Here is a 27,602-nt window from a genome sequence, read left to right on the forward strand (position 1 = left end):
TTGCTCACATGGCCATCACACAGTTTGATACTGCCTCATTAGGGCTGTAACGGGCAGAGTGAAAAAGTAAAGGACAGTACAGTTCATCTGCTGGGCAAGATTCAGATTTTCTTACCCCCATGGAGCTGCCAATCAAAGCAAGATGGACAGAAACCAGCCAAGATGACCAGACCAGAAAGAAACGAGAGAGGATATGGCTTTCCTCTGATCGCTCAGCTTGTCTTCAGTTTATTTTAGCAGCGTATGGAGACACGGAGGCACTTGTCCTGACCTCTGAACTAGTCTGTGCTATTTCCCAAGTTCACTATTACACATTTGGGAGAATTTCAAAGGCCCATTTCCCTGCCCCACCCGAACACCCAGTCCTGGCACAAAGCCCCACACTACACAACTGTTACGTGAGAAGATTATGACAACCAAATTCAGCAGTTTTCATGAGTCATCACCAGGGTCATCGCTCCTACAGCTCCTGTCCATCAGGTGCGGATGTCTTGGCTAAACAGACAGGCACAACTACTGTTGGGGCACAGTAAAATGCAGGTGACAAAATGACAACAGAACAGTACCAATGCGATGAAGTATGGTGTGTGTGCAAGGACATAAGCACGTGCAGGCACACATACACACAGAATTTTGTGCTTGCAGTGCAAACAAATGGTGTAAAATGCCATGACAGAAGCAGCAAATGGTTATCTACACAGGGACTGAGTGAGAGTCAGTGAAAAAGGGAATGAAAAAGGAAAAAACACCTAGGAAATCAACCAGTAACTGATTTCCAGAGCTATCCAGCTTTTTGATCATCACCTCCCACCTTCTCCTACATGCTTGGCAAAAAAAAACTTGTTAGAAATAAACAACAAAACCTCTTCAGCATAACTCATATCTGAGTGGGAAAACAGCCCAGGGCTTCATAGAACCCTCTTGACCACATCGTGCCAGCTCAGCCAATCACCCAGAACAACTTCCAACACCTTCCTGACTTACTGTCTCTCCTCACAAACTATAAACCCTCTCAGGAGACAGAAAAAATAATGAATATTTGCCATGAAATGGTCACAATTGTGCTGGTAGTTTAAAATACACCTGTTTCACCAAGATGCCAAGAATTAAAGCAGTACCAAATGGCAACAAGGTATTTTCCTGAACACATTTTTCCTATGCTTACTTATCAGCAATCATCCAACAATAAAAATAGCCTATTTCAGCACCATTACTTTTTCAATAAACCATAAGTACATAACAGCAGGCACCTGATAAAACATACAAGCAAACTCAAGACCAAGCGTTCAAGCCTACCTTGCCAAAGCTTCCCTTCCCAATCGCCCGGAGAATCTGGAAGTGGTCAAAGTTCACTACAAGGTAAAAAAAAAAAAGAATTTAAATTTATAAATGCTTTCTTGCAAGGATCTTACATTTTAAAAGAAGACGAGGAGACAACTAAAGAGTTTTGGTCAAGCTTTTATTAAAAGTCACTGCCTCCTGGGGAAGATGCAGGACAGCTGTTGTTTTTCTTTCAACAGTGTCATTTTACCTGCTTGAAGTAGCTAGCAAACAGGCTGAATTAGGTAACTAAATACGCGGTTTAGCCCAAGTTAAAATACAGCTTTGACCTGTGTCAATACAGGAGGAGTCTCACAGAGACACCGTAAGCATGCAAGCAAATTCAGAGCGTGGCAGAGTGGAGAACACTGGCGAGCCACACGCCCCATGCCACGGGTGGCTGCTGCTCTCCACGCGCCTGGCTCCGTGCTGCTTGTGCACATTCAACAGCCAGGTGGTCTGGTATTTGTGCCTTCCAAAGGACAACATCTAGAGGACAGGGACTGACTTCCACTCTCTTCATGTGCAAACCCATTTGTACCAGATCTGTTATTTTTTCCAGAGCCACGGTGAGGAGTAATGACAAGAAAGGACAGTGCAGCTGTAACACTTCATCTACTGCCTTGATCAGCAGCTACTGCAAACAAAATTATTTTTACTAAACTACTGCTGTGATCTAATCTGATATTAGTCTTAAATAAATAAAAAAGATAGGTCTATTTATACCAATAATCAGATAATCCCCATTGTCATACAGTTAGAGTGCCTCACAAACAAATAAAGTCACAAGAGCCAATGTAAAGGACACATTTTACAAATTGCCTCTTTATACCTCAGTTCCTTAATGTCCTCACAGCTCAGTAAGCTGCACGGCTGCAAACGAGGCCCGTGGTGCGCACACACTCTGCACAACAGTGCTGGCCGCTGCACAAGCACATGTTTTAACTTTTGGTCAGCTCTAAAGTGATCAGGCAGTTGGACTAGATTATCATTGCAGGTCCCTTCCAACTGAACTATGCTATCCTATTCTAAGCCCAGTGTGCTCTCAAAGTGTGCAGACGTGTAGCAGGAGCTCGCTGGCGGACTGAGCTGCACCCTGCTCAGTTCCACCCGTCAGCGCTTGACTTTTCTACCATGAGACCTTGACCATGCAATGGGACCCTCAGCATTTCCTCCCCAGAAAGCTCAAAGGTTGGACAAAGAGCAACACTTGGCATGGGCTTGGGGATTTGCAGTGTGAATGACGCACAAAATGGTCAGCAAAGAGCACTGAACCTGTGTTTGACTGACAGCAGAGACCAAAAATCACACAGGAAGAGTGGGAGCAAAGAATTCACTATAAATATTCCAAGTCCCACTCCCAGATCTTAAATAAATGCACATCTGTCATCTCTGAGGATGAATCAAAAGCCCACGCATGCCCATGGAGTTCCTATTACCCTTTTGTGCTAGGCTTATATCCAAAATATTGTTGTTGTCGCTTTTGTGGGACATTTTCTGCAGGAGAACTTGGAAAAATTTGCCATATGAAATTGAAAACAGAGTCTGGGCCAGCTCCTACCACGTACCTCCCCGCACTCCCAGTCCACTCCATAAGCGACAATGAAGGTCAGATGCACTGTCTCCTACCCCAGGATGCGCCAGGAGACTCCATGAAAGACCACATGGGAAAAACAGTGCTGCTCCGTCCTTCTGACAGCCTCCCACACCTCAGTTACACGAGTGGTGTGTCATCTCCTTATCGCTCCCCTTCTCCATGGGTGAACAGCTTTCTTTCAGCAAGACTTGACGGGTCTTGGGCTGAGAAGCCATGAGACATTGGCAAGGACACAGGTAATGCCTGGAGCCAGAGGCCGGTTCGTCCGAGACACTGCAGGAGCTGCAAACCGGTCGCCTGCTCCCTCCCAGCTGACAAAACCAGCACTGGATGGAGCAATCTGCCGCCACAGGCAGCATTTTTCCTACCACCTCTATTAGAGAGACTGTAGTGAGCAATGTGTAACCGCAGCTACATCTTGTTCATAAATATTCTTTCTGAAATCCAAAACATTAGCACATACAACGCTGAAGCATTTGGGGCAACATCTGATTTTTTTCACGTGCAAGCAAATCCATTAATTGAACTTCTGTCACTAAGTAATACTCAAAAAGCTACAGTGAGCACCTTTAAAGCACAGCATTTTCTTGGTAATTAAACCATGTGCAAGTGCTCATGATCTGAGATCACTCCAGGAGGGCAGTTTTTGACAATTCTTTATTATAATGTTTGGAATAGTGTGTAAAAAAGCATTGCTGCTGAGAAAACAAACCCAAAAGTGCCATTTCCATGTATCCATGACTACAACTGATCCAGAAAGCATGCTCTAGTCAGCAGTCAAGAAACAAATCTAGATATGAATATTCACCAGGCCCTTGAACCTATCAGCAAAGACGTCACTTTTAATAGATTAAATACACAGTCCTGCTGATTAGAAGTTCGGATGATGGTAGATGAACAGGCACTGACTGGTTTTGTCAGTTTCATTATTTTCTTCAGGAATTAGTAAGGAATCCAGTTAAAGACAAAGGAAATCTCAACATTTAAGGAAGAAAATCATAGTAGCAGCATGTTGCTTTTTGTGCACAACACACTGGATTTCTAAAAATGACAACATATCACTACAGAATATGTGATTATCCCTAAAATAGAAATCCTGAACCTGCCTGGAACAATTACGTTTGCTCCAGAGATTCCACTTTCTGTGAGCTGACAAGAGAAAGCTGTCTTTCACCCACAACTAGAAGAGCTGATTATTTTGGGGGTGACTGGTACGAGCCTGAGTCATAGACGCCAGTGGAGGATTTCATGACACACGCTCCCAGCGCGCAGGAGATGACAGCTGTTGCCTATTCACAGGACCATACTCCCCCACTACTGTGACTTCAGCACGGCACAGTTTTGACAGTCACAATCTGTAAGTACCGAAATGGTTCTGGCTTGAGGTTGGACCAGAGGAACCCGCGAAAGGGGGAGAAGGACCTGAAAACCGTCTGCAGTGTACAAATGCAAGGGAGCACGGCACAACGGCACAAGGACCCTGACTTGTTGGTCGCACCGCAACCCAATGCCATCTGTTGTGTTGAAATGGCCCAATGGGTATTTTGTTAGCTCCTTGTGAAAAAACTATGCTAATTATTCCTATTGACTCCTCTAACAGCTTGTTATCAATATAGCACCTTCGTGGGTAAGTGGAACTGCTGGACATAAGATGTTGGTATTTGCCATGAAAGAGACATGCCTCTTCCTGACTCGCCCTGGCATCAAGTGACAAACCATGAATCACAAGTACAGATAAATACCATGACCTGGATTTGCTTAGTTCAGCGTGTTTTTGTTCTCCATCTCCAGTAACGCATGAAAAGCAGGATGGCAGGGTTTCACGCGCCCGTTGGACCTCACCAAACCTCACGCAGCCCAGTCCAGCCCACTTCACAAGAGAGTGCCAGGTGCTGCACTGACATCTCTATAATTAAGATTTCATTGTAGTCACAAAATGTACTGTGTGATAAAGCAGACTGGATGCACAGCTTCTATTTTCCAATGAAATAAAGAGAAAGAAGAATATGTTTCTCTGCAAAAATTCTTTACACAGAAGGATGAGTATACTTCAATGTAAGAAAAAAAAATGAGGCTTTTGCCTTTACTATCTTAAAATTATGACTGTTTCCATTATTTTTTCTCTTTATTCTGCATTCATTTACAAGATATTTAGAAGTATGGCAAGATAAAATTACCATAAAACTTCAGATACACAGGGGACAGCCAGTGAGGGTTCAACATCAGGACCTGGTATTAATGTCCAATAGTAGGAAAACAGTGGATGCAGTTAGCAAACCTGGCATCCAATATCCTCAAATCTGGGGAAAACAGAAAATTAAAAATCATGTTTTCAGGGTGGAGTCAACCTTTCACTATTTATCTGCATGTTTTCCAGCTTCATCAATAAAACCAGGGAAGTTTTAACTCCAAGAATGACTGTCTACACCACTAAAGACCTAAGAACTTATTTTTTGAATCTTGTAACAGCAAATTTGTAGACCTAGTATGACATGATCAACTTTCTCTTTCTATCACTGTACTTCTATATGTTGGCATAATTAATAGCATTTGTCTACCTATTATATTACTGCAATCTAGCTTTGGAAGAAAGCATCACGGTAATTGATGTAGAAACATTAATATGTGGCCACAGTAACCACAAGTTTGCTGCCACAAAATGCCAAGAGTTTCACCTCACAGAAAAGAGAGTTACAGCTTAGACTTAAAAGTCATTGCACACATTGACTCCAGCCAGAAAGGAAAGGCCGATTCTGCAAACCACGAGGCAGTGGATGGACAGAGAGGGCAGCCAGCCAGGCTGTGCCGGGAGGGGGACAGCCTGCGGGGAACATGGGGCACAGGGCTGCTGCAACGGGGGAAAATGGTCGTGAAAGTCAGAGGACGACAAAAAGGAATGACAGCAGGATTAACAGATGTCAGGATTAGGAGCAGCTTTTAGAGTGATGGGGAGGGCCTGAGCAAGGGGATCGGGCAGCCCAGGGAAGTACTGCAGAGAGCCTGTAAGCGAAGTGTTGGCATCACTGTAAAGGGAAACCTCAGAAAACTTTGAAAGAAGTGGTAAGCCTGCTAAAAACAGCAGGGGAGAGAGAGAGGCAGGACAACCAGAGGGACTGGGAGGTATGAAAAGCTTTCAAACTGGAGGATCAGCCTGAGTGAATTGGAAAGATCGGGAAGACTGGGGAAGATCAAAAGTGAGATTTTTGATTAGAGATGAGGTAAAGTGACTTGTGGGAGAAAGCAGAGGTATTTGACAGAGAGAGGGAGCAAAGGGCAATGGGGAACGGTATCAGCAGTCCTCCCCAAACCTGAAACCCTTGAATGCAAGGCATCCATTTTTCTCCAACTGGAAGGCTCCATGCGGCACATGAAACCACTGCTTTCCCTTCTATCACTGGAAAAAGCACGAGCAAATATGCTCGGTCTCCAACATCTCAGGCTGATCTGTTTTGCCTATTCATATCGAATGAGAAGATTACATGGGTGAGAAAAATGGAAATACAGAATAATATGACTGACAGGAAACTCAAGTGAGCATTAACTACCCAGGAATTCAGGGAATGCTGGTAGATAATGAAAGAAATTAAAGGTATAATACAAGCCCAGTGCTATAAATGAACCCCTTTAGAAACTAAGGATTCAAACATGCTATTAGGAAGTAACTCTGAAGTTGTGTAAAAACAGTGAGTTATTGTATAATTAAAAATGAATCTCTGCTACTCCATAAGGAATCAAATGTACCATGCGAAGCAACTGCAAACTCATTTTAGGAAGACGGGGTTATTGGTATTGGGTACAAAAATGTTTGCATTGGCCAGAAACCATTCCTAATTAGTGCAAAAATACTGCTTGCATTGGCCAGGAACCCTTCCAAACGAGTGCAAGTGCATTACATCTATCTGCTTCTCCATCAACAAGCTCAGGAGGGACTACAGATTGCAGAGAAAAACACAGCACCTTGTCCCTTGTGTTCTGTATGCTTTACAAATGCTATTTCTATTAGAAAAAACTATGTTACTTTGCAATAACAACCTAGGGAGGCAAACGGGTTATTCATTAACCACACAGCCGAGCTCTCCATTGGTGCAGGTTAGTGAGCACTAAATGAGTTCACCCTGGTCTTAGCCAAAAGCACAGGAGGCAAGCATGTGCTTTACATACGCAGGCTGATGGGCAAATAAGGCTATTTATATACGCTGCACAGCTTTCACAGCAATTAGCCTCCCTTAGCTCCAGGGTGAGACGTGTTTTCAGAGGCTGGCTGCAGGAGGGAGGGCAGCCTGCACGTAATGCTCACCAGAGCTCCCCGGACCACCCGAAATGAGTAACTGATGCCCTGAGGCCAATACTGAAGACGGTTTTATTTCTCCGTGCTCCCACATGTCCGGATAGTATTTCTAGAAGGGTACTGCCTGTCAGCAAAACTCTCTGCTAAATTGTCCATTTTATGGTGGTACTGCTTGCTAATCAGCTTCCAAGCAAATTACGGAGTGGTGGTGTTGAAAAAGCAAATATTACATAGGGATTCACCCCACTACCCACGTAAACGCTTCAGGCAGAGACCTGGGGCTCGCCGCCCATGGAGCCGTCCCTGCGTGGGGTGGAGTGGGAGTGGGAGGCTCCGGGCTGGCAGCGGCTCGCTCCCTTGTCCCCAGGGGTTTGCTGGTCCCCAGCGGGGTCCCTGCTCCCCAGCCCCCGCTGCCTTCCTGCCGCGCTCCCAAGCGATCTGCTCGGCAGCGCGGGGAGGCTGCCGGCTGAGGCGAAGGTTTCATTACATGGCAGCAAAGCCAAGGCTAGTTGTTCGTCAGCCCATGGCAGACAGAGCAGCTCACGGCTCCCGGGCCTGGGAACCTCGGCCACCGAACACTGGCAAGGCTGGGGTGGGTGCCGACAGCTCGGCGCGGGGTCTCTGCGGGAGGTGGCCATGCAGCTCCGCCGAGGCCGAAGCTCACAGACCGCTGTGTTCCCTTCCCACGGCTGCTCGGATGACCAGAGGAGGCAGGTGCCATGCTGGCAGGTGCAGAGACATCCACTGAAAGCAAACCGTCCTGCACCAGGAGGCTCTGCCCGCAGAGAAGCTCCAGGAGCCACCGTGCGGAACACAAGCAGCCGTACTCCGCTGCGGACACAAATTCATCTGGTCCCGTGAACAGCAACTGCACGCTTTCGGGGGCAGAACCATCACGTTAAATTTGTAATGGAAAACTTTATATGCAACTGGAATAAAATCTCCCTGGCAAATAATCAAACTCCTCAGTGCACCGAGTCTGAAGTAGAGCAGAGCTGAAGCCGTTTGATCACAGTATCATCTTATCTGGGCTGAAAGGACTGCTAATTAAAGCCCTACCAGGAATGACAGGAACACACCGTTTTTATCCCAGTTCCTTGGATGTGTTGCTATAACAAACCCGAGACCTGTTTCCTGGGGCAGACAGGCATTTCAGAAGCTAAGGCTAAGGTGCAGGTTTTGATGCAGGAGGACCCTGCAAGGAAAGGCTGATGTGGCAGAGAAAACAAGTCTCTGCCCTCACAGCAGCAACCCCAGTGCCTCTCCCGCCTGCCAGGCGAAATATTCCTCCTGTGAGAAAGAGTGAAGAAGGACCTCTCTGAGGGACGCCTCGCTGCCTGGCCCTAGAAGCAGAGAGCTGACAACTCTGGTAGGTATTTGAGCATTACTGATCGTCTAGATTAGCTTTGCTGATTATATAGTGAAGGCAAGCCAAGAGTTTTCCAATTTTCATATACTCTATTAGTGTTTTCAGCTATTGATAGAAAAAAAAAATGGGGGAAAAAGCAACCTTGGGTAGAGGAAGAGTAAAGCTGATACCAAACTCTTCAGGAACAGTATATAATTGAGTGCTAAATATGACATTAAATCCATGAGGCTGTGATGATCTGAGCACTGCCCCTCCAGATACGAGCAGCAGGGTATCCTCCACCATCTCCCCAGCCCCCCAGTCTCCACACCAGCACAGGCTCCTGGGCCAGCCCGACCCCCAGCTCCACCTCTCCACATACCGGCAGGGAAAGCTTCATGGGCACAGCAAAAGGCCCTGAGCTAATTTTCCATGCCAAATAATTTAAGCTTAGCCTAAAGCACCTGCGATCGCACCCCCCAGTGCTTACAAAGGTAAGCTCATCTGTGACATCCCCCAACTTGCTCTGGGGCTACGCAGGATGGAGCAAACAGCACTTGCAGGGACAGGACCCCGTGCAGAGGCGTCCCGCTGGGACCCCCCCACCAGCACTGCCACACGCCGTGGAAATAAACAGAAGTCACGCTGGTGGTGAAAGAGGAAAAACGGGAGAAGGACTGGACCAAACAAGGCCGAGCTCCGGCTCTGCAGCACTTCTTCCTTCACCACCTCTGCCAGCTGAGGCACGCGGTGGCCCGGCTGGCTTTACAGGATAATCACCACTTATCCTGCCGCAGCACTAGTAATTATTTTTCTTCATCTGTCCCTGCTCTTTATCCCAGAATAGAACACGAGGATCAGGAAGATCATTTCAGCCATTTAATTCTGGGACAGTTCCATCATAATTACAAAGTTTGACTTTCCCAGTAGCACAGGGAAAAAAAGAGGGAACCAACCTCCCCCCAGTCACCTCCTCGCTTCTCAAGGCCAGCTCCCCACCGGACTGCCCGCTGCCAGCCTTCCTCCTAAGCCCGGCCTAGCCGCCAAGCTGGGCTTACCTGGTGGGCTTTCACATGCCAGGATTTGGGGACATCCACTCCGTTGGTAGAAATAAAGGACACTGTGCTTTTTGGTTGTAGTCCAGATCAGAGCAGGGTCACGCCTTGAGAACTGCGCAACCACTGCCATGCTCGCTTGCATTAACTGATGGGCTTTGTATTTTCAACATAAAATGCTTGCAGAGAAGTCTTCTATAAAAGTGTGTATATACATATAAACACCCCCCCACACATATACATTTGTGCACATGAAAGGACCGATCAGGCAGTAGACAGAAAGATTCCTCACAGTTCATCTTTCCCCTTTCTTCTGTTTAACTGAGAACGGAGCATGACCTTACCACTGAACACGGGCAGGGCCACATCTAGGGGCACCAGTGACTTGCAGAATAAGCTGGCGCTGGAGGAGGAGACGCTGCTCTGAAGGAAACCCAGGGCAGCACCGCAGCAGCCCCGCACAGCACTGGGGGGTTGCCTACACCAACAGACCATGCTGCAGGCAGCGCCGGCTTCGTCCCCGAGGAGCGCCCATGGACCACGCTCTCCTTCCCCCCACCACTGTCCCAGCCCCGGGGCTTCCCTGCACGGCGTGCTGGGGAGAGGACAAGGCGGCGGAGCCCAGGTTAAAGGCGCCAGAAGGAAAGTGGGGAGCGGGGGGGGGGGCGGCGAGCGTGGGAGAGCTGTGGGTGGCCCCGGGGATGGGTGAGGTGCCAGCGGCGCAGGCAGAAAGCTCAGGCAAGGTGTCCTGCTTTTCAGTGTCGGTCCTCTTCTCTAGGAATCCAAAACCAGACAACCAGTTTCGAATGGGCCAAGCAGGTAAACATTTTACCCAGATGGTGAAAATTACCATTAAAATGTACTACGATGTTCCTTCCTTGAAGGCATGGCATTTTGCATTAGAAAATAAATCTAATTAATACCAAATTCAGCTTCCACCTTTTATCAAGCTGACAGATTGGATGTGTACTCTAGCCGTTAGTTTTGTTGCTGTTTTCCCCCACTTCTACGGCTTAGAAAATTTTATTTGAAGTAACTAAAATTGATTTACCATAAAAAAAAATGTCTTTATAGCACGTTTATAGTAGCATAACATTAGCAATAAACATCTGCTAAACGTTACTTAATGTTTTTGCAACATATGTTATAAATGATAAATGGATGACTTTTGGTGCCTTATAAAATGTTTAGGTTGTATGGTGTTCAGGGCTAGGCTATGACTGCTAAAAACCCTGAAGTGAACAGAAAGCACCTTAGTGAAGCTAAACAGTTTTAGACAAATTTATTGCAACAAAAATTGTAAAGTTGGCTGTACCAAAACACTGAATTCATTCCCTCCATTTAACTTCATGGTTTTTTACAGTGTGGAGGGAGATGGGAAAGTCTCTCTTCTGGAATGCTTTCAAAACTGACCTTGACAGTACTTTTCTGTACCTAAGACCTCCTCTGCATTTTAATCTTAAAAAATAAAAAAGAATAAATAATTACACGAAATGAAATGTTTGACCCAAAATGAAGTTTTACTGTCTCTGCTGAAAAACTTGGATTTCAGGTAAAATACCCCAAATGGGTATTTTACTCCGAAATGCTGCTGAAGCTCCAGCCCCCTTCTCTCCACTCCTCACAGAGCTCCAGCCTTGCTCAGCACGCGCCTGTCCCGGCACGCCGGGCTGCAACCCCTCCAAGCGCCAGAGCAGCCAGCTTCGGAGACCACCCTTGCCAAGTGGTTTCACTGTGACTCTCCAGGACACAACTGGAAACTGGTTTTGATAGAACACACTCTCATAAAAAAAAAAACCCAAACTTAAATGTTTCAAGTTTTCTCAAAAACTAGGCTGAAAACAAAGTTTGGGGTATCTTTGCCATTTCCATTTCAAACTGAAAGCTGATGATATATTTTGCTCAGCACAAAAGAAAAGTTTGGGTTTTGTCAGCCTCAGTTCACTTCCATCCATGGGAAAAATGTTAATGTTTTATGTATATACCGTATGTTTTGGCTCTGCAGTGGTAAGGTTTGCTGAGCAATGCTAGTTTAAATACAATTAAGGAATTCTCATAGGAGGATGCAGAAACCTGTAGTAATCACGAATAAAATCCAGCCAGTAAAGAAATACACTGTTTCCAGGAAGAAACTTATTACTTCTATAGTAAGCCAGCTCAAATCCTCCAAGTTTTATGAGAAGGCAGCTACTAACTTCAGATGAACCAGATGTCCACAAGGGACTCTTTTGATGAAGCAGATAGCATGAGGAAGACGAAAAGAAGGAAACATTTTGAAAGTTTGTAATAAAACTGGGGAGGTAGAAGTTCAAGAACCATCTCCAAAATTAAATTAAAAAATATATGAAAGAGATGGATCTTTTAAAAGTCTGAGAAAGTAATTTAATTTGGAATTCCTTTGATGCAGGATTTTTTTTTTCCCCTTTATGGGGCTGCATGCCTAGCCTCATGGGACCCCAGTTCATCATTTCATGTCCTTAAACATAACTCCAGATAACTGCTTTTTACACAGCCAGCAAGAGAGTTTTTATGTTACCGCAGCCTGTTCAGAGAAATCCTATTTTCTTCTAAAAGTCACCTTAGGCCGGCAGCCACACCAGCCACCCATCTTAAATTTTATACTAGCATGTCAGGATGCTGCTGCCTGGGACACCATCTCTCTGCTCTCAGACTGGCCACCACCACCAGATAATTAAAAGCCCGGGGGCTGGGGCTGTGAGCCAGGGCTCCCCACTCCCGGGCACGCTGCTGGCTGCAGCAGGCACACACGGCAGCCCCAAGAGCCTGCCCCCAGCACTCCACACAAAGCATCGCACGTGCGGCAATTTAGCTGAACTTATCTCTCGGGTACAGAGCCCTCGTTATGATTATTAGAGAAAGGAAACTAGGAATTAACAATACGCTAATCCAAGTTTTGTAATGCAACGACATCTTTGTATTTTAATATTAGCCATAACACCAGGAACACATAACATGTGGAAATGAAAAATGCTCAAGTCCTCGGGTTTTCCCCTCCCCAAAAGGGCTGGGGTGCTGTGCCAGGCAGACAAGGGCCAGCTCTCCATAGCAGCAGTGCAGCAGGCTTGGCCACCCTCTACAGAACCTGTCACCCGCTGCAGATGTTGAATGGGCACGGTGGCTTGCTACTTCATTACAACCTTCCTCATCAGACCTGCCACCTCATAAAATATGGATATTGCAGCATTCCTCAGCCTCCACCCTTGTGAAGAAAACCTGCACTGCACCCTCGAGCTGTATCTGAACTGTAAAATATTTAAGCCCATCCAGCGATGCTTGATGAATTCTGAAAACATGGGCACGCCAGTAGGGTTTGCAGCTGAGCTTATGCAAAACCGTATTTAAGTGGAAGGATGATGTCTCTTAAGACCTGCCAGAGAGCAGGCGTTTCTGTGATTTCTGTCCTGAGGACACCACCACCGCCTTTTTTGTGCTGACATCCGAGAGGTGCTACCAACCAGAAGGACCAGAACCAGTTGTTCTTACGGCAACCTCTTCAACAGCAATATTCTCATTATTTTTTTGCTTGGCAGCAACTCCAGCATGACCTGGGATGGATGAGGCTCCAAGAGAGAAGGGGGAAGACCAACATCACGCAGTTCATGGTGCATGGACAAAAATTATCACAGGGACCTGCAAGCTAGTGTGTTTTACCTTACTCCTGGGTATATATAGCAGGAAGCTTTTCTGGGGTTCTCTTAAAAAGACAACTAGGAAAATAATTAATGCCAGTTTTTACTGCTCTATGGGGAAGCAATTCTGTCAACAAAACTTAATTGCCTTACTTGAAATTTCTAGAAAGCACGGCAATCAAAGATAGCGGTGCAGGCCCCTTAGTCTGCACTGAACTGTTATGCTCAGTGTTGCATGAGTGCAGTTAAAGCTTTGCACTGTATATGCCAATAAAACATACGTTAAATGGATTAAGAGCAGGATGAGCTGTGGCTTTCTGGCACAGTTTTTAAAGCATTAACCGTTTTTCAGTCCTGTCTAATAAAACAAGGATAGATTTCTTTTCACATTTATGCCACAGTAATAATTTCATTTAGTGACCCAAACTTGCAGTGTAATAAATATATGTTTTATATCAGAAATGAAGTCTGCTTATTGTCATGAATTTAGCTCACCCTGTGGTTCTGACTGTAGAAGGGAAACCATGAAATGAGAAGTTAATTCTTAAGTCATTTCAATCCACAATTTAAACAAAAGTTGAACAGTGACAAAGCCACCTTTGAGAGTCTGATACTACAAACTGCTTCAGATCCTCAGGTCTTTAATTCACCTTTATACCGAGGATGAGCACAAGCCCAAATCTCATCTCTTCTTTCAACAGGAACCTTCTTTGAGCGAATTCACAGAATTTAAAGGATGCAAAGGATCCATGCTGCCCTCCTGCACAGGAACGTATTTTGCTCCAAAAGCATGCTACCTTTCATGTCATAGCTTCTTCTCTATGTTAATCACTTTAAAGTTGCTAAATTATTCACCGTTCAGAAAATACATTTTCATTGCCTAGAGTTGGCAATCGAGAATGACTTACAGAAATAGGTCATCCTCATCCCATAGAAGAATTAACATACACTTCATGTGCTTCCCACCCCCCCTCCCCCCCCAGTTTCCATTTTTAGGCTCTGTTCCACGTGAGGATGGGCCAAATTTAAACTGTCTGCATTTTTCATGCTGCTCCATCACGCTAAACCCACAGTCTTCACAACGTGCCCTGACTTTACATTTTTAATAAACTGCACCCAGCAACTAAATTAATAGACCAACTTTTGCTGGTATTCCCACAAACCGTGAGCAAAGCTTTAATGATAACTACAAAGGGTATGACCTGAGTTTTCCAAAGCCGCTACCTCAGCTTGAGAAAACTCCCTCCTGCCTGGAGCCTAACCATTACCACCCTTGGCCATGATGTTTTTTCATCTGCCTTGGAGGGGGTTGTGGTTTTCTTCCTTTTCTTCTTCTTTACCTACATACCTCCAAAATACGCAGATTTTAACACGATGGTTTTTTAAAAAAAAAGAAATAATTTTTTTGCTGGCACATTTAATTTTCTGTTTTCACACATTTCCAAATTAAATGCAACTTTCTAAGGACTGTTCCTCAGCAAGCTGTTAGCCATAATATGCCCAGGCTGCTGCCTATTGGGTCCACATCAATCTTTCCTTGCTGGGAACCACAGAACAAGGGCCCTGTTCAAGCTTTCTGTTCCTGCTATGCTTTGCACAGGCGGAGGTGGCACTTGCCAGCATTTGATTACATGGAAATCATACTGGTATCTCCAGCCTCCGAGAAACGGGATTCAACTAAGAGGAAACAAATGGCACATGAACCCAAAGTACAAAGCAAGGAATCTTTAACATACCATCACTGGAATTGATGATAAAGAGCAAAATTAAGATCTAAGCCCAGCATGCAGTCAGGGGAGTAAAGGAAACGTACTTTGGCAGGTGCAAAGAAGACTGGAGGGGGCCCCCAGCACCATGCAGATGTTACTGAGGACACGGACAGCCACCAGCCCTGTGCTCTATTCCTGGCTCTGTCTCTGATCCAAAGTGAATTGAACTGACTCTCTCTTTGTGTTGCTTGTTGAAAAGCCTATTCTGCAGTGCAAAGCATGCCTTGCAGTGCGTGTCACACACAGGAGCTAGCACAGTGGGGTCTTATTCTCAACAGAAACTGTGCAAAGATGTCGGAGCAGAATTATACATGGACTGGGCAGCTTGCTGCTTGCAGGTCAGTGCTTGCAGCTCCCAGATGGATAAGAGCAGAAATAATGAGAAGAGGTCCATGAACGATTGTTTGGGAATGCTATGGTCCAAATTCAACTCTATTCACATTGGCAGTGGCAGAGCTTGGGGATATTTTGGCTTGGCAGAATCAACAGGAGGCTTTCCGACTTACTTTAATGACACAATGATTTTCCTGGTAAAGCTCTGGAAGGTGCCCATCTCACTGCATCAAAAAGCACAAGCCATGTGTTCAATTTTGTTAAGCACCAGGGATCTGCCTTAAGCCAGACTCACACAAGTTAACATTGGCTGCTTTCAGCAGGGTCCACAGATGCAAGACTGGCAGAGAATCCACGGCAAAACCAGGTCCTTCAGGCATAACACTTTGCAATGAGATCCTATTTGTTTGTGATTCACACCAAGTAAGAGAGATGCTGATCACGGAACAAAACCTGCCCTGCCATATGCAGTGGATTAATTACCGCATCGTTTTGTTCCCATAGCAGGTCGAAGCGATCATTACCAACTCAGGAAAACAAGTGCTAATAATAGTATTGCTCACAATCTTATTCCAGCATTCAATTCAAACCAATTGTTCAGCTCAATAGCAAACAGCTTACACTAATTCCTACTAACTTTTAATACTCATATATTGAGAAATACAGAGTTCACACTGAAATAGCACAAATTCTAATACACAGCAGGATTAACTCTTCATGCTTTAAACTTAATTATGTGCAGTCAGGTGGCACTTGATATTCCTTCTTCCTTAGCTAAACCCAACAACACACGTTTAATGATTTTGGTGCACATACGCTGATGGAGCTAATTAGGACTCCTGTAGGGCTGAGCTCAACTTTTTCAGTGTTGTCTAAACTGAAAACAAAATGTTCTAGAAGCCATACTGTGCAGCACAGATTCTGTGCAGACAACTTGCTCCTGTGAATCTACAACAACCCAATAATGTTTGCTGGGAAAAATGAAAATATCTCAAAAGATAAATACTGAACACTCCATTTCCTGGGCTTTCAAAGTGTTTCACCACTGACTCCAGTTTCAAGAGGATCAAACCAGGAACCAAACTGAAACCTCACTTAGATACTTTGAAATGGATTATGCTAAAGGCTAAATAAAATAAAAGCTTGATTTAAAAATAAAAGCAATAAACAAAATAAATTCCTCCATCCGTGACTTGGTATTGAACATCAGAAGGGCACATGCTCATACAGGTTAGATGTTAGCTGATCTATCATTAACCTAATCGTACTCTATCTTACCACGCTGTTTAAACGCAAGATGGTAAGTTTTGGTGCATGTTAGCTGGCCATGCTATGGTACAAGCTTTTTAATGTAAGCCAAGGGAACAGAAGTGAGTCAAGGAAGAGCATCAGGCCAGCACCTTGCCAAGGCATGCCTGAGCATCTCAGCCATTTGTCTGTGATCTCCCCAGGGCCATCCATCCACGGCATCTACCAGCAGCCCCACACACAGGGTGGCCAGCAGTCATGCTGGCTCCTGGTCACAGCTGGGGAACTGCCCGTCAGGAAGGCAGGAGGACTTAATCGTCTTCTCCTAGATAGTGCTGTCGGGCTACTGACCCGGAGCAAGGTCCGTTACGCCAGTCCATGCACTGACATGTGGAAGGGAGAACTCCAGTTTGTGACTTTCCTGGCACAGAGGTGGGATTACAGGGATGAAACTTCTGTCTCACTCCTGTCTGTGCCCTCAAGGTGGGAGAGGGGACAGGGGGGAAAGGCTGGACAATGCCTTACTCTGGAGGCTGTGGTCCCACCTACCCTTTTTTCAACAGCACTGTGGATGTTGAGTTGCTACCTGCTTGCTTCCCTCTACTTCTTTGCAGGCAGGTATTTTTAACCCAGATCAGTTTCCTGAACTAGTTCAGAGAGGTTTCCCACAGACATCACCGGTTGCCCGGGAGGTGGAGTCTCCATCCGTGGGGATATTCAAAAGCCATCTGGACATGTGCCGGGCAGCTGGCTCTAGGCGACCTTGCTTGAGCAGGGGGTTGGACCAGATGACCTCCGTAGGTCCCTTCCGACCTCAACCAGTCTGTGATTCTGTGGTCACCAACACAGAAAGCTAATGGGGAAGTACAGCGGGAATCGCCACACCGATGAAGTCATTGGATGTGGCCTCTGGGTTTAAGGAAACAGAGACTGAAATGACTGACCAGCTCCTGCTTCCACCATGTCCCTATGCAATTACTCCACCGTGTCCCAGCATGCTCCTGTACCAACTGCTTAAGACCCCCATCCAGAAAAGCGCTGCTCATCTTTATACTCATGTTAATGCTCCATGGGCTCTTCCTAGACCTTATGTGGGCTCTTCTGCCCACCCAGCAGATGCAGGAGTTGCCACCAGCAGCTGCTCTCCGGAGCAGGCAGGGCTGGGACATGCCTCGAGCACCCTGCGCAGGTCTGCACGGGCACGCTGCTGATGCACTGACGGCGTGGTCTCACCAAGGCACGCCGGACAGCAGATGAGCAGACGGCATGCACACACCGGCCGTGCTGTCTGCGGGCAGGAGCTGCAGAGCCAGCTTTACTCCTGAACGCTCACCAGAAACTTCTCCAGAAACTGATGGGCCTGCCTGACCAAGGAACTACAGCTCACGTGAACAAACATCTGCAAGACAGAAGCCACCAAGAAAAGCAAGGCGGAATTTGCATATTCTCAAAAGCCAATGAAGTTATTTGTTACAACATTGGGCTGCACAATTATGATACTAAAAATGCACATTTGAGAACAATGTTAGGAAATCCTGCTTTCTGAGAAACTGCTGACCTGTTTTAAGAGTCTGCAAAAAGAAGTACTTCAAACCATTAAATTTGTACCAAGATATTACTAATTAAAAGTATGAATCCAAACTCAGGGTTTCCTTCTGTCATTTCCAAAAAGAGTGACAACATTCAGCAATACATTACAAATGCTTTTCTATAACTTTTTCTTGAATCGCATCAACTAATTTAATAACATCTTTGTTCAGTCTGCTCAGTAGTATCTGACTTGTCAGAGCAAAAAAGAAACTGGAAGAGAATTGCTAGTAAAGCCCAAGTTTCAGAGTATTTTTCTTTGAACAGAGTAACAGTTTTAAACTACCATCATCCACTTGGAGAGGCTTGGTAAAGAGCCATACAAGGACCAGTCACCTTGTCCTGAGTGAAAGTGCCATTTTCCACACTTGTATAAACAACCGCAAGCCTAATGAAAGCTGCCGACAGGGCAGTTCTGGGGGAGAGGGCCCCCCATTTACAGAAGAAGTGCTGCACGCACACAGGGAGCGGTGTTGTGTTAAGGCCCATCACTGCAGCACAACGGTAACACGGGCACAACCAGAAACACGTTTTCTAGCAGGAAACCCGCAGCTCTGTTTGCAACGAGCTTTGCTGCACATGGTGCAGGTGGACATGCACGGACTGACGCAGCACCAGGACAAAGCCCAGAGATGAATCCCGAGCGAACGGCGCAGGCGAGGAGGCTCCTACGGCAGCTGCGTGGCTCGAGGAGCCCGCGGGGACGCCTGCGCGGGTTGAGCAGTGCCGCTGAACAGAGGGCGAGAGCAGATGGATGTGCAGGAGGAGAAGAGGAGGGACCCCTCTCCCGGTGATGAGAGCTTCAGCACAGGCAGCGGAGCGCGCAGGGACTGCGCCAGCAGCTGTACAGATTCAGCTGGATCCCAGCTGCGGATCCAGCTCCCTGCTTCTTGTGCAGGGGCAAGAAGAGCAGCAGCAGACTTTTGTGCTGTTCTTCAGCCAGCCATGCCTGCTTCTCCTTCTGGCAGCTGACCTGCTTTCTAGCACTTGTGCCAACAGGATTTATTTTTTTTCCCCAAAAATTTTATGGCCTACAAAAAAAGTCTCTTTTGATAGCACTTAAGAGAAAGACCAAAAAAAACCATCCTAGTAACATGTTCTGTAATTCTGAAGTGTAAATCCCATGAGCCCTCCTAACAGTTGATTTGAACATTTCAGCAGTGTCATCCTACGGGACGCCCAGACCTTGGTGAGATCACAGATACCTGTTCAACGCCAGGATGCCCCATAGTGTCTACCTCCCCAAGCGCCTATGTGTGTGTGTGGGTGTGCATGTACGCACATGTGCGTGTGCACATCCTCATGGAGTGGGGCAGCAGCTGATTCTCTTGAGGTCAGTGAGGAAAGGCTTTGTTGCTAAAATTCCAATTTTTTAAAATCTTGGCTGGTCTTTTCTTCAGCAAAGGTTCAGACATTGTGGATGGGTATCATTTTGGAAATGTAGCAGAACAGCTCCAGTTGGCAGCTCTGCCCAGCACAGAGAAACCCTCTTGCAGAGGTCCTGTACCTTCTGAACCGGTCTGTCAGGTTCCCTTCTGCTCCTCCCCACCACAGAGCTATTTCTGAAAGAGCAGGCAGATAGGAACAGCAGAAAACTCTCACCAGCAGAAAGCACAGTGCTGCCCACCAGCCCACAGCCAGGCCACCTCCCTCGCTTCACACGGCTCTCCCTCCTGGTGGTGGGGCACGAGCATCCCCACAGCCCCAATGCTGCAGCAAAGACGGGGGACCTGTGAGGTTGGAGACCCCAGGAGGGGTGAGACCCTACCCCGCTCACGTCTGATGGAGGTTCCTCTCCGTTCAGAAAACACGGCTGCTATTTTTGGATCTCCAGGCTCCCACTTCACATGTCAGCAAATCCACATCTCAAAAATACATCCACTCTTTCCCTCGCACGCATCGAGTGCTCTGGGCAGCTGAGAAGGAAATTGTGCTTACTCACTGCAGCGCTCAGCTAGCAGACTGCTAATGGCATGGTTTTAACTTCTGCAGAGGCTCCACAAGCCCCGGTGCCCGGGGTGAGCACTGGGGACACCCGGCATCTCCCCAGAAGCAGGTCACCACAGACTTTCTTCTGCCCCGCTGCTGGCCTCGAGTGTCCCGGCTGCCTTCTGCTTCAGCTAAAGACTTCGCTGCCTGGATAACGGTGAGCCTTCCACCGAGTGGCAAACGTGAATCAGGTTCCCCAAAAGATGGTGCCTCCTGCCAGTAGAGAGGCATTTCCATCATCTCCCACGCAGGCACAGAAAGAGCTTCAAAACCAAATCCCTTTAAGAAGCAACTCACTTGTAATTATTCCTACACTATTGTTAAAGGACTGACTGCAAATCCTCTAGGTCAGTCTCATTAGGTGTTGCCCAGAACATGACTTCAGACTGCAAAAATTCATGCCTGTTACGAAGACACCAGCCTTCTCTTTCTAGAAAACTTAAATTCTGTGTTTCTGTCATTTCTCAAAACACAGAATTCACATCATGTGAAATCATCAGATGACATGACCACAGAATCATACACAAAATTAAAATACACGTTTAGCCAGATCCCGATGTTAAGCTGTCCTCTCTCATCTTCCCTATTCCCCTACCTGTACTTTATTCCCCCTCTCCTGTTTTATTTCACTTACAAATTCACATTTCTTTCCTCCCACTCAAATACTGTATCAAACTGGCACTCAGCTCCTGCTGGAAACACACTGATCAAGATGTATTAATTCATGTAAAATCCTTTCCACTTTTCCACACCAGCAAGAGAAAGTTGGAAAAGATCATTTTGAAGTTTGAGATGGGTAACTACGGTGTTCTTACACAAATGGCTCTCTATCACAGTAGGTGACACTTATTTCCAACATTACTGCAAAGAGAGCTAGTCAAACTATTCATTATTAAATTAGCCCCTTACCACAGAGGTATTTGCCCTGCTAGCGATGGCTGGTCTGCTACTGAACATGCCCAGAGCTGCCACAAGTAAAGCTCAGTGAGTTGCAGGACACAAAAGCAGACCTTGGACAGTGGAAGAACATCTTTTTCCTGGAGTGTGGGTACTTCGCAACAGAGACCTGCTCCATATGGCAGGTACTACTCCACCTCATTACAGCACACTGACCCATGAGCCACCCCACACACTTTAAGACCTACCAAAGCAATGCAGAGCTACAGCAGTGCTGACTGGCCTCGAGTCTCTCTCTGGACCAGACTCAGGCAGACACAAAGGCCATGTCATGTCTGCTCCCCCGTGCCATGCCTGCTAGCGAGAGCAGGAGAGTCATCGCCGCTATTTGTTAAAGGTAAAACCAACTCGGGGGTATTCGAGCATCTCAGAACAAGTCTGGTATTATGAAATGTCCCGTGAATACCTATCAACTGGAAAATTAGGATGCTCTTAATGCTCAGAATGTACACATGAATACGTAGTATTACTTAATACAGATATGAATATTAACAGGAAAGTATCACTGGCTATTCTGAAACTGTGACTTCAATAAATGTAAGGATACCCACTATATCTGACTTACACCTCACATAGTAGAATCATAAAATGCCAGTATTCAGCACAGCTTTTCAGCCAAATAAATACTGCACAATGGTGCTGGACCATTTCTGAGGCCTGAGGAAATGTACCTGTCTACCAGTGGACATCCATATATTCTTGATTAAAATTGATCCAACAAATCACAGTAAATAGTTTTGCAATTTTTTTTCCCAGAGGGGAAAAAAAAAAAAAGTACTTTTACTGCAGACCAAAGTGACCTTTTAATAAAGAACATGAGGTATATAAACTGCAGCTTTGCGTATGAGTGCAGAAAGGCAACAGCTGTGTAACTCTTGTGTCTAGCGATGGCCTTACACAGGAGAGATCATGAACTGCAGAGGGTTCCTGGGCCACTTCACACTGGTCTTCAAGGACGCAGTAAGGAAGATGGTGCCAACACAGATCACACCCTAAACCACATTTCTTTCAGATGGTGTCTACAGGGTGTCTGACTGCAAGTTTTCAGGAGAGGTCATCTCACTCACACGTTTCATATGAACTCTTAGTAATTGGAGAACACTAGAAAGACTCTTCAAAGTGTAATTAATTTTCTACCACATGGCTAGCATTTGATGATTTTTCTCTTCTTTCACTCTTTAATACAGCAGCACAATTGCTTAGAGGTGGAAGAAGTCATTAACACAAAGTGTCACAAAGTGCCCCTGTGCCTCTGCAACGGCTCTGCCTTCCTGTGAGGCTGGGAATGGGAACAGGGATGTGTCTGTCCCCTGCACAGCCTGTACAGGGACGACCAAGTCCTGATCTCCAGGTACCCGCAGCCCTGATCCCAGGAGCATCTTTAAATGGAAGAGAGCAATGGAAGCACAGATGGGGTCTCGTCAGATCATTTTCAGCCCTTGGGAAGCGCTGTCTTTCGCAGGACGGTTCAGACAAGACGTCCCACTGCTGTCCTCGCTGCCTGCAGCTTACTTCAGCAGCTCCTTGACAGAAATGCACCCACATCAAGATGTTCCCATCCCCTCCCTGCCCTCTTCTCACATTCTCTCCACTTAACTAAGGGATTTTCAGCCAACCATCTCTGTTCCACATTCAGAACATGACTCAAACTAGCGGGTCTCATTACCATCCACAGCAGGGGTAAGTTGAAATCCTCAGTATCCTGAAAAATGCTGCCCCGTGTGCCAGGCAGAGTTAAGACCCCCACTAAGGAGAGATCACTGCCAGCAACAGGGCAGCACACCTCTCTACTCAGGAGCTGGAAACAAGCCCCTTCCCCAAGTGGTGAAACCTGTGACGATCCCCCCGTGCAGCAGGACGGGGCTGGGGCAGCAGAGGGGACGGTCACCCCCCCCAGGTGCCGCACGAAGGGACACGTAACGCAGAGATTGTGGCCGTCGGCATCCCGGAGCGCAGCAGAACAGGGCGAACCGTGAAGCTGCATAAGGTGCCTCGGCAGCCCTGGGGCTGGCGTGAAGGAGGAGATGCCCAGGATCGCCATGCCCAGGCGGGAGCGCTGCCGCCGGCCATGCATCCGAGGGGAGAGAAGCCGCCCCGATGCCGCGGCGCTTGGCACCGGCAGAGCGCAGCAGGGAGGCTGTCGCCCACCAGGACCCCTTCTCCCCTGCCTCAGCCCAGCCCTCCCGCAGCACCCGGAGGGCCCGCGCGGTCAGAGAGGAATCGGCAAGCTGAAATGAAGGTGTATCAGGAAAAAAACCACCACCGGTGTAACGATGAGGTCCTGCTTTTGCTCAAGCTAGTGCAAATTCCCCTCAAGAAAAAGGGGGTAGGTTTCATCCCTAAAAAAGACAATCTGAACAAGCGTGGGGGCCAACACAGGGGGCTATTTCTAGCATTAAAATCTTCTCCACCGAGGGAAGGTGATGCACTGTTTAGTCCTCTCACCTGCTTGTAACACTGCCACAAATCCCTCCTCCATCTCCTTGTACTCCATCTTGTTTCCCTATGGCTGGACCATGTCTTGTGTTGTGCATCTCATGCAACCACTGCACTATGAACAGCATTGAGAATAGATTCTTTAGATTTTTCCTTAATTATCGAGTTCAAAAAAGTTCTGAAAAATGATACAGTCAATTGAATAAAATCAAAACCTTTCTCTTCTCTCAGCCTCCATTTTCATGCCTGACACCTTGAGCACTTTCCAGTTAGATTTAATGAACAGAAAGTGTTCTCATTCGCTAAAGGCAAATACTACTTTCCTACTGCCTGGGGAAAAACATTGCCTAAAATCTGCTTCCTTGCAAAGAAGAGAGAGAGAGAAAGACTAAATGCTTCCTAAATTAGCTTAATAGTATCCAGAAATATTCACAAAGCCATTATAATGGATATATATATCTCCATATAATGGAGAATATATATATTCACACCATAATTGATCACTGGGAGGAAAGAATTCGTTTGCCAGAGGAGCAGCCAAGTCTCCTTCTCATGGTATGAATGGAGTGCCACTGTCTCAGAGAGCCCACATATATATACCCTTACTGGAAAAGCTGTGAGAACACAACCTGATTTGTCCCTTCCAGCTTTAAAATCATTGTCTTACCACAGCCTTGTTTCAACACAAAAGACACCTGTGGGGCCATGGGGAAAAAACAAGGCAGGGGGGAGGGAAGTTCTGCATTTCCAAAAATTCCGTACTTTTTCTTGCCTTTTACCTCCTCTTAGTGTGCTGCTTTTCCATGAGGTATTTTAAGATGTTAGCTCTTGAGCTAGTACTGCACTTATCCAAGCACAGAATGAAACCTGTCATGCGACTTGCACTGGTAATCACAACAAACTGCGGAAGTCTGAATGAATCGTGCTTTTCCCCTTCTCTCCATCACTCACTATGCTTTACCATTCACCACCCATCTGCATAATTAAAAATTTCAAAAAAAGTGAGAAGAAATTCTAAAAGAAACAGAAGCATTATATTAAATCAGATTTTGGTCTCAGCATTCCTCCAAACATAAGAGAAAGTTATTGCCGTGAATGTTTTCTCTCCTTTTATGAAAAGACAAAACACTGCCCATAAATGTGCCGCCTATTTGGTAATACTGAAATTGCACACGTTTACTCTTGAAGGCACATCTGCCCAGCAAACAGCCTGTCTCATCCAGACCAGGGAAGTAAAAATGTCATCCAGCATCCCAGCAAAGCAACATTTAAACCTTTTTTTTTTTTTTTTAAACAATACAGATGTCTTAGCTACCTGCTTGGAATTTATGTAAAGCATCTCTAAGGGTAACAGAACGAAGTGCTGACACTGAATCATCTCCAGACAGGAAACTCTCCCCAAAAAGGCAGTTCCCAGCCACTTTAAGTAAATGAAGGCTAACTTTGCATATACGTAGGCATTTTTTTTTCTTTTTAAAACTGCCATGTTAATTGCTGGCTGACTTCACTGAGCTCCTGTAAGAGTGGGGGAGCCAAGACACAGCTGCTCCCACATGCCCAGTGCGGGAGGAGGCACTGGTCCAGCTGGTGCCCCGGGTGGGGGGCAGCACCCAGCTAACACCCACCAACCGACTGCTCAGCATGACCCTTCTGTGGATCCACTGCAGACCTGCTCGGTTTCAATTTTCTTTTAGAGAAGGGTTATCAGCAGATTCTGTACCCACCTGTGGATCCAAAGACCCAAGTGCTCCCCAAGTTCCTGGGGACTCAGGTTTAGAAGCGGCTCTGTATCTACCCGTTTTATTTTTTTTAATAAGTACGTAATTTACAATATTGAACAAAATATGGAATAAATACTACTTGTCGCTATCCAATGCTACAACTTTCCTTAAGCCTGTAATTACTTACAAAAGCCTTTTACTACTGTACAGATCTCCCACAGATTTCTCCCTAAGTAAGTTCAGGCTGAATCCAAAGACTGCCATCTGAGAAGATGTGAATTTATTTCAACCTATTTATTCCTCCAGTTTGATCTATCCCAAGGATGAGGAGAAGAGAAGAAATATATGCTACTTATGCTTATTGAAAGACCTCAAAAAGTTCATGACAAGGCTCTGCGTGGCTGTGCAGGGCTCGGCTCCACACTGCTCACCGAAGCTTTGCCGACATGCGCGGTCCCTCCCCTCCAGCAATGCGCACCAGAGGAGATGCCAGAGGCTAACAAAGGAGGAAGGGGATGGAAAGGGTACGGCTAATTTGGGCTCTCCTCCCTGCAGAGCAGCACAAGTGAAAAATGGGGAATGGTACCCAAGCACAAGCCCCAGTGCTCCCCGGCCCCCTCCTGCCCGAGTCCCCGGGACGTCCACAGAGCCCCGTCCTGCCCAGCCCCGAGGGTCCTCAAGGGTCCCCAGCCAAACATGCCTTACGCTGTCAGGGAATCTCCACTTTGGTAGTCCACCCAATGCAACATAAATTTTGCAAGATGACTGTCCAGTGAGGTTTGCAAAGCAAAGACTACGTCAGGGGGATTTTCAATGCTTTTCTAGCTGTGCAAACCTACGTCCTGCATGCTAACAAACACGGAGCCGTGGGGATGTGATGTTATCCGCAGATGGCAAGCTAGCTCTGCCTACTTCTTGTAACAGGTTTGACTTTGTATCTTTAAACATAAGGTGTTTTTTCATGTCTTTTGGGCAAGAAGTACTCAAAATGCATTAATGCCTTGCTCTATTAACAAAGAAACTATGGCAACACACACACATAGCTGCCAAGAGAATTACCGAAACAAGGTTTAATAGTTAATAAGCAGCCAGATGATGTCAGACTCATCTATTAAGACCAGTTTATATCTGCCTATTAGAACTTAATGTCCCAGAAAGTTGGGTTGGCCAGGATTAAATAGTCTTCCTTTCAGCCCAATTACCAGTAATAAAACCAATTTTCTAAAGAATAGGGTAGAGTTATCCAAAATGTGGCCAGACCATGCCTATATTTCATAGCACAACTATTAGGCTCCTTTTGTTAAGGAGCAATTTTCTAGATGTCATAGATGTGAACCAAAATTTAATGTAATGCGTGTGTTATGAAAATGGAAATTGCAGAAGTTGTTCACAGAACACCCTGACTGTCAGGCAGCCTGCATCACACCTGGAGGAAATCAAGGGCTTTGCTAAATTAATATTTGTGCCCATGCATTTCTGAAGTGTGCTGAAATTATTATTTTTTTTTTAACCGAGGTGATCAAGAATTCTTAAGAAACAATTTTTAGTGAAAATCAGTTTCTAAAACACAATAATAATTAGTTTAGGGAAAAGCATTAAGTTGGCAGCTATACTTGTAGAGTGGTTTGTTTTTCTAGCTAGGCACGTCTGCCACGAGGAGACCCTGTGATCCTCATGGCTCTGCAGGGCTGGTAGCAGGGACCATGTCCAGCAACACTATTAACTGCAAATCAGGAGTCGTTAGGGTCTGCTGGGTTTGTGGCCTCCCTAGCCTGAAGGGAAACACACTGACACGGTGAGTCTGTAATCCCAGCACTATGGAAGACCTGGAGATGTGAAGCAACATACGTCTCGCCATCAACTTAATCCAATGGCTTTGGCCAGCATCACCTCAAAAGCAGCAAAGAAAAATAATGTTTGTATGGAAAAACCGTGGTATACATTAACCACTGAATAACTGAAAAAATATTAACAGATTACCAGTCAATGCAAGCACAAAAAATGCCATAAATCTGGGTCAGTGAGTCACTGACTCTCTATGACCAGCCTACCAAAATAATGATTATTGCAGTTTCAAAATCAGATAAGGTTTCTACTAAGCTAAGAGTTTTGCAAATACAGTAAGGGACGACCCTCGCACTGAAATAGCTGGGTTTCTGGTTAGAAAACATCCTGAGTCAAGATAAAGCGAAACAGAGATGAAAGGAGGCAAAGCTACAGAGCAAGTCCAGACCCAAGGGGGGAGCGGCCATTACACTGCGTCTTCCTTGGCTCGGCAGGCCTGGCACAGCGCTCTGCTGCTCC

General features: G+C 46.1%; 1 protein-coding gene across 1 annotated transcript in view; it reads right to left on the bottom strand.

Moving 5' to 3' along the window:
• Positions 1-27,602, bottom strand: part of STK32C (serine/threonine kinase 32C) — a 92,155-nt gene that overhangs the window by 42,028 nt on the left and 22,525 nt on the right. The window contains exon 2 of the mRNA XM_075026653.1: positions 1,297-1,352. Within this exon, the coding sequence (XP_074882754.1) occupies positions 1,297-1,352 (56 nt within the window). The remainder of the gene's footprint in view (positions 1-1,296; positions 1,353-27,602) is intronic.

The sequence above is a fragment of the Buteo buteo genome, chromosome 4 (genome assembly GCF_964188355.1).
Source record: "Buteo buteo chromosome 4, bButBut1.hap1.1, whole genome shotgun sequence".
NCBI lineage: Eukaryota > Metazoa > Chordata > Aves > Accipitriformes > Accipitridae > Buteo > Buteo buteo.